The sequence below is a fragment of the Mixophyes fleayi genome, chromosome 3, assembly GCF_038048845.1.
Source record: "Mixophyes fleayi isolate aMixFle1 chromosome 3, aMixFle1.hap1, whole genome shotgun sequence".
NCBI lineage: Eukaryota > Metazoa > Chordata > Amphibia > Anura > Limnodynastidae > Mixophyes > Mixophyes fleayi.
The window spans coordinates 136,709,596-136,726,246 of NC_134404.1; the positions used below are offsets into that span (position 1 = coordinate 136,709,596).

At 44.7% G+C, this 16,651-nt stretch overlaps 1 protein-coding gene across 2 annotated transcripts in view; it reads right to left on the reverse strand.

Moving 5' to 3' along the window:
* Window positions 1–7,305: 7,305 nt before the first annotated feature.
* The window catches only part of ABCC5 (ATP binding cassette subfamily C member 5), a 56,669-nt gene continuing 47,323 nt past the window's right edge, over window positions 7,306–16,651 (reverse strand). For both annotated transcript variants that reach the window (XM_075202409.1, XM_075202410.1), the window contains 6 exons: window positions 10,464–10,653; window positions 10,191–10,350; window positions 9,284–9,362; window positions 9,063–9,176; window positions 8,247–8,411; window positions 7,306–7,899 (listed from right to left, as the gene is read on the reverse strand). In XM_075202409.1, coding sequence (XP_075058510.1) covers window positions 7,798–7,899; window positions 8,247–8,411; window positions 9,063–9,176; window positions 9,284–9,362; window positions 10,191–10,350; window positions 10,464–10,653 — 810 coding nt within the window. In that variant the 3' untranslated portion in view covers window positions 7,306–7,797. The remainder of the gene's footprint in view (window positions 7,900–8,246; window positions 8,412–9,062; window positions 9,177–9,283; window positions 9,363–10,190; window positions 10,351–10,463; window positions 10,654–16,651) is intronic.

Consider the following 16,651-nt stretch of genomic DNA (forward strand, 5'->3'; position numbering starts at 1 on the left):
CTAGCAGCAAAAGGGGCACCATGGTCCTGCTATCCCTCTAATGGCTTCAGTTTCTTCATCTATGCTAGCCATCCTGCTAGATTTAAATCCTGGGCGTAACAAGCTGCATTTGATTTTGAGTGCCGACTGTGCTGAAAGGATGCTTTATATTTTGCTGCTATGTTCTGTAGTGGGATTGAAAAGTGAGGGAGGGTCTGCCTCTGGGTGTTGCTTTGGCTACTGCTCTCTGCATTAAGGTGTGTTCTGTTTTTGGGTGCAATATTTATATTTGGGAAGGGTTCTGCTTCAGGGTGCAAAGCTGTATAATTCGGGGTGATTTATAAAATGTATCTAATAATTTGTAATTATTTGAGTATTAAGTGCATAAAATATTACAATACCTATCACTATATATTTTTTGCATACATATCAGAATTCTTTCAGTACATTTCTAGCCACACCCACACATTAGGTTGGCCACACCCACTTGTCATATGCCACTCCCACTTAGATGGGGGGCGCCGGTGCCCTGTCTCGCCCAGGGCACTAAAATGTCTAGTTACGGCACTGGGTGTACATATATACACATACATACACACAAACACAGATCAGCCACAATATTATCACCTGCCTAATATTGTGTAGGCTCAGGCACGTTGAGGCATGTACTCAACAAGACCTCTGAAGTTGTAGCAGCAGATCCTTTAAGTACGTTAAGTTGCAAGGTGGGGTCTTGATGGTTCGTTTTTGGTTTTCCAGCACATCTCACAGATATTTAATCTGAGATCTCAACTGTCATGTTCCTCAAACCATTCTAGAACAAGTTTTGCAGTGTGGCAGGACGCATTATCCTTGTTAGGTAGCTGGCACGTGTCAAAGTAACATCCACTTAAGTGCCAGACCCAAGGCTTCCCAGCAGAACATTGCCCAGATCATCACTCTGCCTCCGCCAGCTTGCCTTTTCTTCCCATTGCGCATCCTGGAGCCATCTCTTCCCCAAGTATGCAATGCACACGCACCCGGCATTCCACATGATGTAAAAGAGAGGGATTCATCAGTGCAGGCTACCTTCTTCTATTTGCCCCATGGCCCAGATCGGACACTCACATGCCCATTGCAGGTGCTTTCGGCGGTGGTCAGCATGGGCACTCAGCTTGCTGCATAGTTGCAGACCAGTCAGAGATGCAGTGTGTGTTATGACACATATCATACCCAGCATTCATTTTTTAAGCAATTTGTAATACAGGAGCTCTTCTATGGGATTGGACCAGATGGGCTTGCCTTTGCTCTCCCCTGTCCATGAATGAGCCTTGGGCATCCATGAACCTGTCACTATTTCACCAGTTGTCCTTCCTTGGATCGCTTTTGGTAGGAACTAACCACTGCCTATCGGGAAAACCACAAGACAGACTGTTTCGGAGATGCTCTGACAAATTGTCTAGCCATCACAATTTGGCCCTTGTCAAAATCGCACAAATCCTTACGCTTGCCAATTTTTCCCACTTCCAGCTTCAAAAACTTACCGTTCACTTGTTGCCTAATATATCACACCCCATGAACGGTACCATTCTAATGAAATAATAAAGGTTTTTCACATCACTTGTCAGTAGTTTTAATATCATGGCTGATCAGTGTATAATGAGACAAATAAGTAGATTTTTTACTCACCATAAAATCAATTTCTCTGACTCCATTGGGGGACACTGCAAGACACTGAGTTATAGTAGTGGATGTTGGAGTTTAGGCACTTATCAACTTCTTTGATCTTCACTCTCCTCCCCTACTATGCCCCTCCTCTCCTATAGGTACCTCAGTTTTGACTAACCAAGCGTATGAGGAAAGGAAGAGACCCATAGGGTCCAAAATTATAACAATTAATTTTACACAACAGAACTATATACAGAGCAAGGGAGGGTGCGCAGTGTCCCCCAATGGAGTCAGAGAAATTGATTTTACAGTGAGTAAAAATCTACTTTTCTCTTTTCTACCACTGGGGGACACTGCGACACATTGGAGATATACCAAAGCTTCCTCTAAGGGAAGGATTGCTCTGGAAAGGCTGTGCATAGTATCCTGCGGCCAAAGCTTGCATCAGTCGATGCAAAGCCCTGTAATCTATAGAACTTTGCAAAGGTGTGGACGGATGACCATGTCGCTGCCTTGCACAACTGCTTTTCTGACGCCCCGTAACGTGCTGCCCAACAAGCGCCGACAGCCCTGGAAGAAGGCGCACTTCAATTCACCGGGACAGGCTGCGAGGCCCATACATAAACCCACCGAATGGTGGAGGTAATCCAGCGGGCAAGCGACTGTTTGGAAGCTGGCCACCCCTGCCTCATAAAGGACAAAGAGATCTGTTTTTTTGAACGGAGGACGTGCGATCAACGTAACACTGTAAGGCCCGGACTACATCTAGCAAATGAAAAAATTCCACTGGAGAGAACTGGGCGGATGGGGCGAAAGGCAGGTACCACAATCTCTTGATTTAAGTGAAACCTGGATACTACCTTTGAAGAGAAGGAAGGCTTGGTACGAAGTACTGCTCTGTCTCCATGGAAGATCAGAAATGGAGGGTCACAGCAAAGTGCTCCCAATTCCAAAACCCTATGAGCTGAAGCGATAGCTAACAGGAACGCTGTCTTCCAAGTAAGATGTCGTAAGTCCACTGAATCCAAAGGTTCAAACGGAGGCCTGGTAAGAACATTGAGCGCCAAATTGAGGTCCCAAGGCTCCACCGGATGACAGAAGAGAGGTTGCACATGGAGAACCCCCTGAAGGAAAGTTTGAACATCTCTACACGCCACCAGCTTTTGCTGAAAATAAACGGAAAGCACATTAACCTGGACCTTAAGGGACCATAGACGTAGCCCTTTAACTAGGCCGGCCTGCAGGAATGCTAACAGGTGGTGAAGTCTAAATCTAGATGTGTGGAATCTGTTGGACTCATACCACCCTATGTCTGCCCTCCAAATTTTATGATATAGTCACGAGCCGCGGCGGTACTCACAGCCGCCGCGGCTCGCTTCTGGCTCCCCTTGGCGTCCCGTCTGTCACCTTGATGACCGGGATGTCATTTCCGCTTCCTGCCCGTGTAGCGCTGCGTCCCGGCAGTGCTGCAAGCCGGGCGCATGCGCGCAAATAGGCAGCATGTGGGCTAATTAACTAAGGGGGCTTGGTCCATTGATTGGTGCCTCCTGTGGGTATTTGCAGAGCTAGGCTCTGATTGGTGGCTACAGTATTTAAGGCAGTGAGGTCTGCAGCCTCTTGCCTGTATCTTAGACCTCTGACCTTGGCTTGCCTATTGGATTCGCTGTCTGCTGCCGGCCCTCGCCCCTAGCCTGGACTTCACTCCGCTTTCCTGGGTTCTCCCCAGCCGCTACGCACTTCACGACCCTCTGTTAGTCTGCGGCCAAGTCTGTCCCCACCAGTAGGGGCTCCAGTGAACACCAGATTGGCAGAGCAGACTCCGGGTTGTGTTCTATCGGCTGGAGGGGTTCCTAACAGATATATAGCTGAGGATGATGTCTTTCTTGCCCTGATGAGGGTTCCAATAACCTGCCGCGAGAAACCCCTTGCCCTAAGGATTAGGGTCTCAAGAGCCATGCCGTCAAACCTAGACGATCTAAAGAGTGGCAGAGAAGCGGACCCTAAACTATCAGATCTGGTCGCATTGGTAGACCTAGGGGGGACGACTGCTGCCAGCCCCAGTTCGCCTGGGTGAAACGTCGTGATCCAAATCCAACTCCCCTTCCTCTGCCGAGGAGTGGTCTGAATCCTGATCTAGGTCTTGTACCGCATCAGAGATACTCCTCTTGCCCCTGTGAGTTATAGTCAGTAATCTATCTATCTGCTTTGTGAGCAGATTCGGCCTGTGAAGATGTGCCTGCAACAGCCTGACTGTATGAAAGGGTGTTTGAAACAGAATGTTCACATACCTCTGTGGACCTTAACATCACCTTAGTGAGTTCAGCCATTGCTGTTGTCAGGGATCTTGCCCAGAATGGTTCCTCCATAGCTGTAGATGCCCGAGTTGGGTTGTGTCGCTCCTGGGCACCAGCGTCAAAAGAAGCATCCTGGGTCTCTTTCCTACCATTGGGGGATACTGCGAGAAATTGGGGGTATAGTAGTGGGTCTTGGAGTTTAGGCACTTAACTTCTTTGATCTTCACTCTCCTCCCCTACTATCCCCCTCCTCTCCTGTAGGTACCTCAGGGGTTTTTTCTAAGTGCCTAGGAGATAGGTCACTTCGGTATAGGCTCCTGCCTATACTTCGCTTAGTTTTAGCATAATTTATGTTTTTATTTCTTGTTTAGGTCCAGCGCAGAACTCAAACTAAAGACCCAGGGGAGTGTATAGGATGCCAGCTCTGTACACTCTGGGTCCCAGCGCAGGTAAGCAGCAGCCAGGGCTCACTTGCCTAGCACGTCTGCCGGCAATCCTCTAGAAACGAGCTCAGGGGGGCCAATTCTATCAGAAGAGTCTGCCAGAGGCAGATATTGTTGGTGGGGCAGAGATTTACAGATATGATAGCCCACACATTTAGAACGGTTGGGAACGGCTGCGGCCATACCTCTGAGCACGGACGGGAGTGAAGCTCCTCCACATCCGTTATAAGCACTGGCAGGTCCTCCCTCTTGTGTCCCCTAGACAATGAGCAGCAGGGGGACGGAGCAGCATTCGCGCTGCCTAGTAGGAGAAACGGCTGGCAGCACAGCACACACGACCTGGGCAAAAGAAACAGTGTTGCAGTAATAAGCAGACAGCTATATTGCTACAGGAACTAATCGCCAGAGGCAGCCAGATTAAGGGAGGAGTTGAAGGAGGGACTTCCTCTCTACCTCCTATGCATTTCCTGGCGGACGGTGGCCATATTGGACATGGAGATCCTCCAGGGGAACGAGTGCACGCTGCTCCCCGACTCTGCCTCTCCTGGTAATTTTTTTTTAGAAATGGCAGCTTGGTGGTTGAGTGGTCAGCACTTCTGCCTCACAGCACTGGGGTCATGAGTTCAATTCCCAAACATGGCCTTATATGTGTGGAGTTTGTATGTTCTCATGTTTGTGTGGGTTTCCTCCAGGTGCGCCGATTTCCTCCCACACTCCAAACACATACTGGTAGGTTAATTGGTGTGTGTGTGTTTGTGTGTGTGTTAGGGGATTGTTAGGGGATTGTTAGATTGTAAGCTCCAATGGGGTAGGGACTGATGTGGATCGAGCTCTCTGTACAGTGCTGTGGAATTTGTGACGCTATATAAATAGATAAAATTTATATTTTACACATGCATATACACACACACACACACACACACACACACAAATACGCTTCACAGACTTCTATGAAAATCAAACATTGATTAACTGGCAAAATGGGATTGTCTATGTTTTCACGTGATCATGTGGCCTTTTTCTTAGCAAGAAAATATGATTGGAAGAGATTGGATTGCCATTTACCATATATCATCCTGGCAACAGAAAATGGATAATACCGTGTGAAATACATTAAAAATGGCCAAACAAGCTTTACTCTAGACTACGTTTCCATATTTATACTTTAATAATGGTTTTGTGTATCAAATACACCTTTAAAAATAATGTACACTTCTATCAGAAAATAAAGGTCTGAGCACCATTTGGTCATCCTTTTAGATCTCCCGTTCATTCCTTCTGAAGTGGGTGGGGACAGAACAATCTGTAGCCAATCAGATCAGCAGTGTGTTTCAGGAAGTTATTGTGCGGATCTTGTGATGGGCAGTGACCTGTCTACTTGAGTGATTATATGCGCAAGGACAGGGCTTCATGTGAAGAGGCAAGCAGGAAGCCACAGAAAGAATAAGGTTATGGAAGAAGCAGTGTCCCCAATAGCAAAATTGTGTAGGGCTCATGTCAGTTTCCTAGAGGTTTGTACACCACAAATATCCTGTATCAGAGTCCACTCATCCAACTTCTTGTATTGAGCATCTGTTAGTACTAGAATTTTGGGGGGGTGTGGGCAACGAAGACTTTTACCAGTATCCCATTGAAATCTTACTGTAAAATAAACTTTCAAAATACAGTGGGTAGAGGGAAAACATGCTAACTTGTGAAAACCAATTTGCATCTGAAACCTACAAATTCCACAATGAATAAAATAAACACATCTGTATAGAATGAATCATTCATTCTTGTTGACTTGGTGCATCCGGGGACATTAAGGGGGGTATTCAATTGTTTGTCCGGACCGCCAAAAAACTCACGCTCTAAAACTATTACCGTTAATATGGTAATTACTCGCTGAATTTTAGCTCGCAGCTCCCTGAGCTGCGAGCTGAAATTCAGCGAGTAAATTACCGTATGAACGTTTTTTACGCGCAATATTACCGTATTAACGGTAATAGTTTTATAGCGCGAGTTTTTCGGCGGTCCGGACGAACAATTGAATACCCCCCTAAAAATGGTTTAACTTCTTTGCAGCCTATATAATATGAACACTTATGAATGCTGACACTTGATAAGGCAGGTCTTATGTGGGGCCAAAAAATTAATATCTTCAATACCCATTGTGAATTATGTATTATTGTTATTTTCCCTTACTAATCAGGTATGACAATGTATATTGTATGTAACCTTAACATGTGCTTTGCAATTGTGTTCCCTCACACACCAAGTCTTAACTAGTAAGTAATGACTCTGGTTTTATTTTCCATTTTATTTTAAGAAAAACTTATTTGTGCAAATTTATTTTATGTCTTGTTATTAACTTTTTTTGTAATTAAGCCTCGGAAACATTTTTCAGATTAAATAAATTTAATCTAGCGTGTTCTCTGTGAACTTATGAAGTCCAGGGAGGCTCATGCTACATGTGTATATGATTTAAGTGTGAAACATTAATAAGTGGTTTTGGTGAACGTAAGGCCACCATAATAAATCCTTTGTGGTGTCAGAAAAGGTGTATTCAGTGCTAAGTGACTAAAGTGATGCCAGTCACAACCAGATGTTCAGATTGCTGTATCTGGGACAGGCTGGGCGATCATGATACTCATCTTTTCATCTTTTTAGACCAGGTTTTACTACAAGTGTCTGTCAAAACAAAGCAGTGATTTAAACTTCAATCCGCAGGTTCCCCCTCCCCCAAACATGACATATGCTTCAGGAGTTACTACTGGGGAGATAGTAAATATTGCATAATTCGGAAGATGACTAACATTGTTTCATAGGACCAGATGTGTTTACCCACTTATACATCAGAATATAAATAAATATACATATATCCATTTCCTTCCATTTCAATAACATTTAACCCTAACAATTTAGCACTTTAATATATTTGAATGTAATAATACACATACAAGTTTCATAGTTAACCCAGTGCTCATTTTAATATAAAATAAACCAGCGTACATCTTCACAGTAAATATAGGCTATATACAGATGCATGTAGAAAGCTCCATTCTAAGCTGGCTACATACAGAACTATGGTTGCCTGAACCATTTTTATTATTTTCAGTGCATTTCATAACGAAAACGCATATAATTTTACCTTTAGTAATAGGAATAAATACAATAGAACATGAATATTCTTCAAAACAGTTAAAAAAATACCTAAATCAGTCCTGAAATTGGTTTGTGCTAACAAAAAAAAATATATATATTTTAAAAATAAAAATACTAAAAACACAAAAGGAAAGGAAAATAAAAAGGCAAAATATACCATATTGTCAGTCGTAGAAAGAATAAAAAGAAATGAAGGAAAAAGAAAAAAGTAGGGAGTGTGCCTGCCACAGGCAGGGAATGAGAAGCAGCACACAGCCGCACAAAGTGGGGTCAGCTGAGATGCTCAATATTTAGCCCTTCACGGTAACCTTGTTTTCCGCTGCAGCAAACATGGAGTAGAACCGAGTGTTCTCATTGGACAGCAAGGCAGATGGGGTATCAAACTCCATTACCTGTAACAATCCGTTTCATAACATGAGAAACAAACAATAGACATTCATATTTCAATGTAAAACTACTTACATTAACTAAAAGACAAAACAAAAAAAAAAAAAAAAAAAAAAAAGGTCCATAACAGCAGTGGTCTTTTGAAATTGTGCCTTTTTTATTATAGTATGAATTGTTTAGAACCAGGAAAGTGTAGTTTGCTTTACTTCATTTGTAATTCACGGTGTACCATCTTACGAATTTGTAATAAGAATGGGGATGTCTGCATCAACAGACAAATAACTGCACTACAGTCTGATTTATTATAGGATGACTACACAAATTAACATAGGTTTAGAGTCTCTTCACTCACCTGCCCCTGCGTTAGCACCATAATACGGTCAGATCCAAGCACAGTGTGGAGTCTGTGAGCTATGGTTAACATTGTGCAATCTGCAAAAGCCTCTCTAACAGTTTCCTGGATCAAAAGGTCAGTCTCTGGGTCCATGGCTGCTGTGGCTTCGTCAAGAATTAGAATCTGTGATACAGCAAGACAAATAGGTAAAATAGATGCAATTCCTAGACAAGACACAGCCACAGATAAAATATTCTTTAGTGAAACACATACAAGCGAGAAAGCAACCAAGGGAAGAAAAATATAAAGCAACTTAGAGAACCATGCATATTTTTAGTGAAAGAATCCCAACAATTGAGTGAAAACCATGTACGGACCAAGCCAAATATAGCCAGTTAAAAATGGAGATTAGTGATCCATTTCTAAACTTGTGAGAACCCAATTCATGCTCATTGCCTAAGTGGAGCAAACAGCAACAGAAAATGAAGGTGGATATGCCAAAAGAGGCACCCCTTCAATCCACCCGACCTGAACAAGCCCAAAATGTATATGTGGATCTACCCTATGTATGGAAGAAACATGACAACCCAGAACTGAAAATTCCCTTTCAAATCAAACTAATACCCCAACAATGAGTTACAGAACACTGAGTTTATAAACAGCATTAGTTACAAGAAAATATACAATTTTGCCTCATCAGTAGACCCAGATCTATTGGTTAAAATCCCAAAACTATCATGCGGGGAGTTGATGCAGATGGCCACGTAAAAGACTTCCAAAAACAGTTCAGGTCTTTCCACATAGGACAAGTATTGCTTTGTGTTACTGGCTCACCTTACAGCGACGTAATAAAGCACGTGCTATGCACATTAACTGACGTTCTCCTACAGAAAAGTTCTCCCCGTTCTCCATAACTTCGGTTTCTAGTTTGAATGGTAGCTGGGCGATCTGAAATTGAACAGTAGTAAAATTATGTGATCGACAAGTAGGACAACTGCACTTGAAAAGCAGTTGCCAATAGATCACTAAAAGCTTATTGTCAATAGGAAACTTACACATTCCTTCATGTGTGTCCTCTCCAGGGAATCCCAGATTTGTTCCTCCGTGTACTGGTTAAAGGGATCCAAGTTTGAGCTAGAGATTTAAAAAATGCAAATATATCAGAATGTTGGTGGAAATTTACCTCTTGCACAAGGGCAATTTTTTTTTTTTTAAAGAAATTGAATAATAAAAAAAAAAAAAAAAAAGGCTTGCCTGCCATAGGCATTTAAGGTCTTTTTCGAATTCATGTTAAGCTCATGTAAACGGATGTGAAAATGAAAACTCTTGTCCCAATGAAGACTGTACATGTTTTAGTACAGTGACCACTTATTCTACCCACAAAGTAAATATGGATACATTTCTCAGGGTAGAGTCACGTATGCAGCTTAGCTTTAACACTGACACCTTAGAGATGCCAGCTAAAATAGGATATGGGACATCCTGATGGAGGAAAACAAAAATGAAGTTGGGTTCAAAAATGGCCAGAAGTAAAGCTATGTATTAATCATCACCCTATGGCTGGGTTTTCCAATGACTGGACGTGTGCGTATGCCATTCCTATAGAAGATAACTGAATTAAACTGTATGCTCTGTTTGTGTGCAAGGAGACTAGCATGAGTAACCATCATGTCCACCCCAATATGCCTCTGTGTCCGACTGGAATCACATTAGTTCACCATCTATTTTTACCCGGGACTCAGAAAATCCTCTTCATGTGTAGATTAATACTCAAACAGGAGACTATTAAAGATGCAAAATGAAAACAGGGCAGTTCCATACAGACACAGAAATGTTTACATACAGAATTGCCAACATTAAAATAAATCATGGATAATTTGCATTTTTTCATATTCAAATTTGAAGAGATCTATTTGGCACATTTAGAAACACTTGTCAAACTGTCCAAATTACTGTACTTACCGGACAGTCCCACTGAACAAGACCGGTTCCTGAGGCATGATTGACAACTTGCTGCGCAGATCTGCCAGGCCAATGTCATTGATTTTTACACCATCTATTTTTATACAGCCTCCAGAAAGCTCTACCAGTCGGAAGAGAGCCATACCGAGAGAGCTCTTGCCTGCCGGAGCACATAAGAGAAACTTTACCAAAAACATTCACTTACAAAAGGAATAACTACACAATAAGTTCTGCTGACAAAACAACATTATTCACCAATTTCATTCCCCTCACCTGATCCAGTCCTTCCCACAATTCCAATCTTCTCCTTTGGTTTGATTGTAAATGAAACTCTCTTCAATACTAAGGGCAGGTTTTCTCTATACCTCATTTCTGCATTTTCAAAAGTGATCTCTCCCTCATGGGGCCAATCAACTGGGGGGGCCTTGTTTTTAATGCGGGCAGGAGCCTCAAGAGGTAGAGTCTGAAATAAAAAACACAAGTATTGTACATTAATGTTGAATTATTGTAAACGATAACTACAGATAAAGTGGAAATAAATGTAAGCAACCAAAAACATACAAAACGTAAACAAATACCTTGATCAGAGTAGAAGATAACCAACCATTAAAGTGCAAATTAATACTAAATAGTAATTGCCTCAAGATTTAATTCTCCAGTGAATAGTGTGCAATATTAAAACACACTATATACACTGAGCTACTGGACATACACACCGCGATATTGTGGTCAATTTCAGACAAATGGCCAGATCAGCCTGATGCCGAACAACAAACCTGAAGTTTATATTGATCATGTCTAACGAGCCCCATTGACACCAGAAGAAACCCATCTACTCTGTCTAGGTCTCTTCCAATTTGGACACCTATTTTTGTCATCAATAGAACATCAATTAGGTCACCTGGAGCTTGCTCCAAATGGCAGGTTTGGTCAGTGTCTTGGAAGTATAACACTAGCAGAATCTTCAATTGCTTAAAAAAAAAAAAAAGGAGGATTTATGTACTTACATTAAATCCGTTTCTCTGATTCCGTCTGGGGGACACTGCTTACCATGGGTTGTGGAGGGAGCTTGGGGAGTTGGCACCTAACTAGTTAAGTTTTAGTACTGCCGACAGACCCCTCCCCTCTACAATCCCCCTGGACTCTTCAGTTTATTAAAAAGCCCTAGGAGTAAGGCCAGTCAAACAAGAGCACACAGAAGAACAGAGGGATCGCAGTGTCCCCCAGACGGAATCTGAGAAACGGATTTAACGTAAGTACATAAATCATCTTTTCTCTTTCATCCAGTCTGGGGGACACTGCTTACCATGGGGACGTTCTAAAGCAGCCCCTTAAGGGTGGGACTACTCTGAAAATCCCGCTCGCAAAGCATTACGAGCGAAATCTGCATCCGTAGATGCAAATACATTAAATTGGTAAAACTTTGTAAACGTGTGGACAGAGGACCAGGTGGCTGCTCTGCAAAGCTGGTCCGCAGAAGCCCCATTTCTCGCTGCCCACGACGCCCCTACCGATCTGGTGGAATGGGCCGAAAGTCTCTCTGGCACAGGACGGTTAGCCTTTATGTAAGCATGTCTAATGGTTGCCGTAATCCATCTAGCGATGGACTGTTTTGAGGCTGGCCAGCCTCTCTTATTAGCATCATAGAGAACAAACAAACAATCTGTACGTCTAATTTGAGAAGTTTTTTTTACATAGATGCGCAGAGCCCTAACCACATCTAACTTTTCCATAGTCTGGTGATCAGATTGGGAAGAGGATGAAAAAGCCGGAACTACAATTTCTTGGTTAAGGTGAAAAGCCGAAACTACCTTCGGAACGAAGGAAGGAAGGGTTCTTAAGACCGCTCTGTCCTCGTGGAAAACCAAATATGGTTCCCGACAGGACAAGGCTCCTAATTCCGAAACTCTTCGAGCAGAAGCGATAGCTAAAAGAAAGAGGACCTTCCAGGTCAACCACTTTAATTCTGACACACGCAAGGGCTCAAAAGGAGGCGCTTTAAGCATTTCAAGTACCAGGTTGAGATCCCATGGTGCTGTCGGCGGAACATTGGAAGGTTGAATATGCAGTACTCCCTGGAGAAAAGTCCTGATATCCGGTAAATCGGCTAATTTCATATGGAAAAAAACCGAAAGTGCCGATACCTGGACCTTTAGGGAACCTAACCTGAGACCTGCCTCCAGGCCATCCTGAAGGAAAGCTAACAAGCGAGTGAGGCGAAAGGAGGATGAGTGGCAAGTCCTACCTTCGCACCATCTAATGTAAGCTCTCCAAATCCTGTGATAGATGCGAGCTGAAACTGGTTTTCTAGCTCGCATGAGGGTGTTTACCACGTTTGGGGAGACACCTCTAGCCCTCCAGAGGCTGGCTTCAACAGCCATGCCGTTAAACTGAGCTGAGGTAAATTCTGGTGTAGGAATGGACCCTGAAGGAGAAGGTCGTCTCGAGATGGTAGACGAAACCCTGGTCCTTCTGCCATGGAGATTATGTCCGCGTACCAGACTCGGCGCGGCCATGAGGGAGCTACCAGAATTACTAGCAGACCCCCCTGCCTGACCAGTCTGAGAACGTGAGGAAGCATGGAGATAGGAGGAAATAGGTATCCCATCCTGAACTCCCATGGCATGGTCATGACGTCTACTGCCACGGCTAAGGGGTCTCTTGACCTTGCGCAAAACCTGGAAACCTTCCTGTTGTGTCTGGAGGCCATGAGATCTATGTCCGGAAGGCCCCACCTCTGAACCAGGGACTGAAACACTTCCGGATGCAGAGACCACTCCCCCGGCATCATCTGGTTGCGACTGAGATAGTCTGCTTCCCAATTGCGTATTCCTGGGATGAATACAGCCGATATTGCCGGAACATGAAGTTCTGCCCAAGACAAAATCTGGGCTGCAATTTTCATTGCCGCTGCACTCTTGGTTCCTCCCTGTCTGTTGACATATGCCACAGCCGTGGCATTGTCGGACTGAATTCTGACAGGGTGGCCCTGGAGGAGGGATTGTCCTCCTTTGAGGGCTAAGAAAATAGCCTTCAGTTCCAACACATTTATGGATAGGGATGATTCCTGAACCGACAAAAGGCCCTGAAGCCGGAGGTGAAGGATTACCGCCACCCAACCTTTCAGGCTGGCGTCTGTCGTTGCTAAGACCCACGCCCCCGGAGAGAAGGATCTGCCCACTGTCAAGTGATCCTGAATCAGCCACCACTGGAGAGATTCTCTGGACCTCGGGGATAGAGATCTTCTGTAGGTCCAGGCGTAGATGGGATCCTGACCACTTTGTTAACAGATCTCACTGAAAACAGCGAGAGTGGGCTCGAGCAAAGGGAATGGTCTCGAAGGAGGCCACCATCTTTCCCAGCAACCGCATGCACAAGTGGATTGAGGGTCTGGGAGAGGACAAGACCTGGGAAGTTATACTCTGAATTGAGGTGGCCTTTTCGACAGGCAGGAACACCTTTTGCTGGCTGGTGTCCATGTTGAGGCCCAAGAAGACCATGCGCTGACACGGAACCATCTGTGATTTCTTCAAGTTGATGAGCCATCCGTGGCTCCTGAGAACCGGCAAGGCAACGGATAAGTGATAATGCAAACAACTCTCTGAGAAGGATTTGAAGAGCAGGTCGTCCAGATAAGGCACGACCTGGATGCCCAGAAGGTGAAGACGAGCTGCCATAACCGACATGACTTTTGTGAAAACCCTCGGCGCTGTGGAGAGGCCGAAGGGGAGGGCCCAAAACTGATAATGGGAGGGTCCTACAGTGAATATGAGGAGGGACTGATGGCCCTTCCAAATGGGAATGTGGAGGTATGCATCTTTTATGTCTATGGAAGCCATAAATTGATCTTTCTCCAAACCGTTTATGACCGACCTCAGAGATACCATCCGAAAACTGTCGACTCTTAGGTGCACATTGAGGCTCCAAGTTTAAAATGGGTCGGAGGGAGCCGTCCGGCTTCTTCACAAGGAACAGGTTTGAATAAAAACCCTGTTCCTTTTGGAATTCTGGAACCCTGCAGATAGCTTTCTGAGAGAGAAGAGAGGCGACACAATCCTGTATTGCCTGTCTTCTGAATGGATCTCAGGGTAGGGAGGGGGGTTACGAAGAACCGATGGGGTCTGGGACCCAGCAGGTCTATCCTGCATCCCCTTGATATGATGCCCCGAATCCAGGAGTCCTGGGAGGACTCTGTCCACTGTTGAAGAAAAAGAGACAGACGACCTCCCACTGGGGTTTCCCCCCGGGGAAACGAGTGGTCGTCAGGACGCAGGCTTCTCCTGAGTCTTGGAGGCCTGGCTGAAAAAGAGGATCTTCCTCTAGAGGAGGAGCCTCGGGCATTGGGCTGTTTACCCCTAAAAGACTGTCCCCTGGACAAGGAGAATCCTCGAAAGGGCTGACGGAAGGAGCTGAACCTGGGTTTCCTGCTTCTACCTGGGAAAACCGGCAAGGAAGTACTCTTGCCCCCAGTTGCCTGGGATATCAAGGTATCTAATTCCGGACCGAACAAACCTGCTGCTGAAAAAGGAATGATTTCAACAGCCTTTTTTGATTCCGCATCTCCTTCCCAGGATTTCAGCCATAGAGTTCTTCTAGCTGAAATGGATGCAGCCTGTATAGAGGAGGAGACAGCTGCTGAATTTTGTGCCGCCTCATAAATGTACCCCGGTGCCTCTTTTTAAATGTAAGGCCAGGGGGAGTAATTCAGAACCCTGTAAGGCCTCTGCCAGCTGGTCTGCCCATACTTCCATGGCTCTAGCAACCCAAGCTGAAGCGAATGTGGGTCTAAAGGACGAACCTGCAGCCGCAAAAATAGATTTCAGTTGGGATTCAACCTTCCGGTCACTGGCATCCGGAATGGACGCTGAACCAGGAGCTGGAAGTAAGGTGTGTTTATCCAAACGGGCTATGGGAACATCTACTTTTGGGATACTTTCCCAACGAATTACCTCCTCCTCCTGTAAGGGGTACAAGGAGGCAAATCTTCTGGGAACTGAGAACCTCTTCTCAGGTAGTTTCCATGCTCCTTCTGCAATGTCTACGAGTTCCCTAGACGGGGGAAAACGGCAAGCCTTTCTTTTGGCCTTTTTAAAAAGAATTCTGTCTCTAGGCGTAGGATCCTCCGGTTCTGGGAGGTCCAACTCCTGTCTAACTGCAAAAACCAAATCATTAACAAATTGGCTTTTAGAACTATGCTCCTGTTCCGAAGACTGAACTTGGTCAGAATTGGAATAAACTGCCCCCTCATCCTCAGAAGATTCCTCAGAATCTGAAAGGACCATGATAGGGTTATCCGATCTAGGTCTCTTTCTTTTAGCGGACGGGATGTTTGGGGACTCAAGCAACAAGTTAAGCTTATTTAAACCTTTAAGGAAAGCTGTAGACCATGCCGCTTCTGTGGGGATAGGGGTTTGGTCAGAAAAGGAAGAGGAAGGTCCTGGTAAAGACATTCCAATGGACCCTGTGGTAACAGGGAGGCCCAGCTGAGTGCTATTATTAGTAGCCACCGAAGTAGCCATATTAGATAACAATTGGTTAGATTGTAATACCATCTGAGCTAAGGAGGAAACCGACTGTGTCAGGGAGGCCAGCCAGGCCGGCTCCTCCGTCAGAGGGGCTGTGGACTGATGAGTCTGCACAGTGGAAGCCCCTGCATCACAGGCAGAACAGAGCGCCAATTTAGGGTCCCCCTACCCACACGGTAATTTAACTTGACATTTTGAACAAGTGAAATATTTTGCAATAGGGCCCTTTCCCTTACCTGTCATTCTTATAAAGGAAGGCACACCAATCACACAGATTAAAGGGTTAATCTAGTAAGCTAAAAACAGAGAGAATAGAGAGAGATATGTATGCAGGAAAACAGATTATATAACAAGAAACAACTAATCTATATAATAAAAGTTGTACTTGTAATAATTAAACACCAAATGTTTGTAGGCAAGTAGGAGACTATAATGTAAACCTTACAAGCCTACTTTTTTTTCACAGAAATAAACAATATGTGTGTTTAAAGGCAATACTTAGCCCAGGGCCATAAAGGAGAGAAGTCCACGGCAGTTTGTCCAGTGTCTGCTCCCTCAGCTCTGCTCTCTCTTCCCGGGCTTCCTTTGGCGCCAGAAGACTGGGATATACCATCTCTCTGTGGAAGGAGGGGGGAACTCTACGTATTAGCTCCCCCCCTTCAATAGCTCCAAAAACGTTTTTTTTTTAAAAAAAAAAAAGAAAAAAATGGAGTGTGGCAGATAGTGGAGACCTCTATACAGAGGTCTCCGCAGCGACATACCCGGCGCCCTCCTCCTATGCATGAGGGGGGAACCGTGGTATAGCCCCCTTCCTCCTCTCTCCGTAGCGCTGCTGGCCCGAAAATCCAAGATGGCCACCGCTACTGGTAATGCCGATAACCGGCACTCTCTGCCTGTAATGGCAGCGCCGGTTATCGGGGAGGCTGGAGGAGTGCA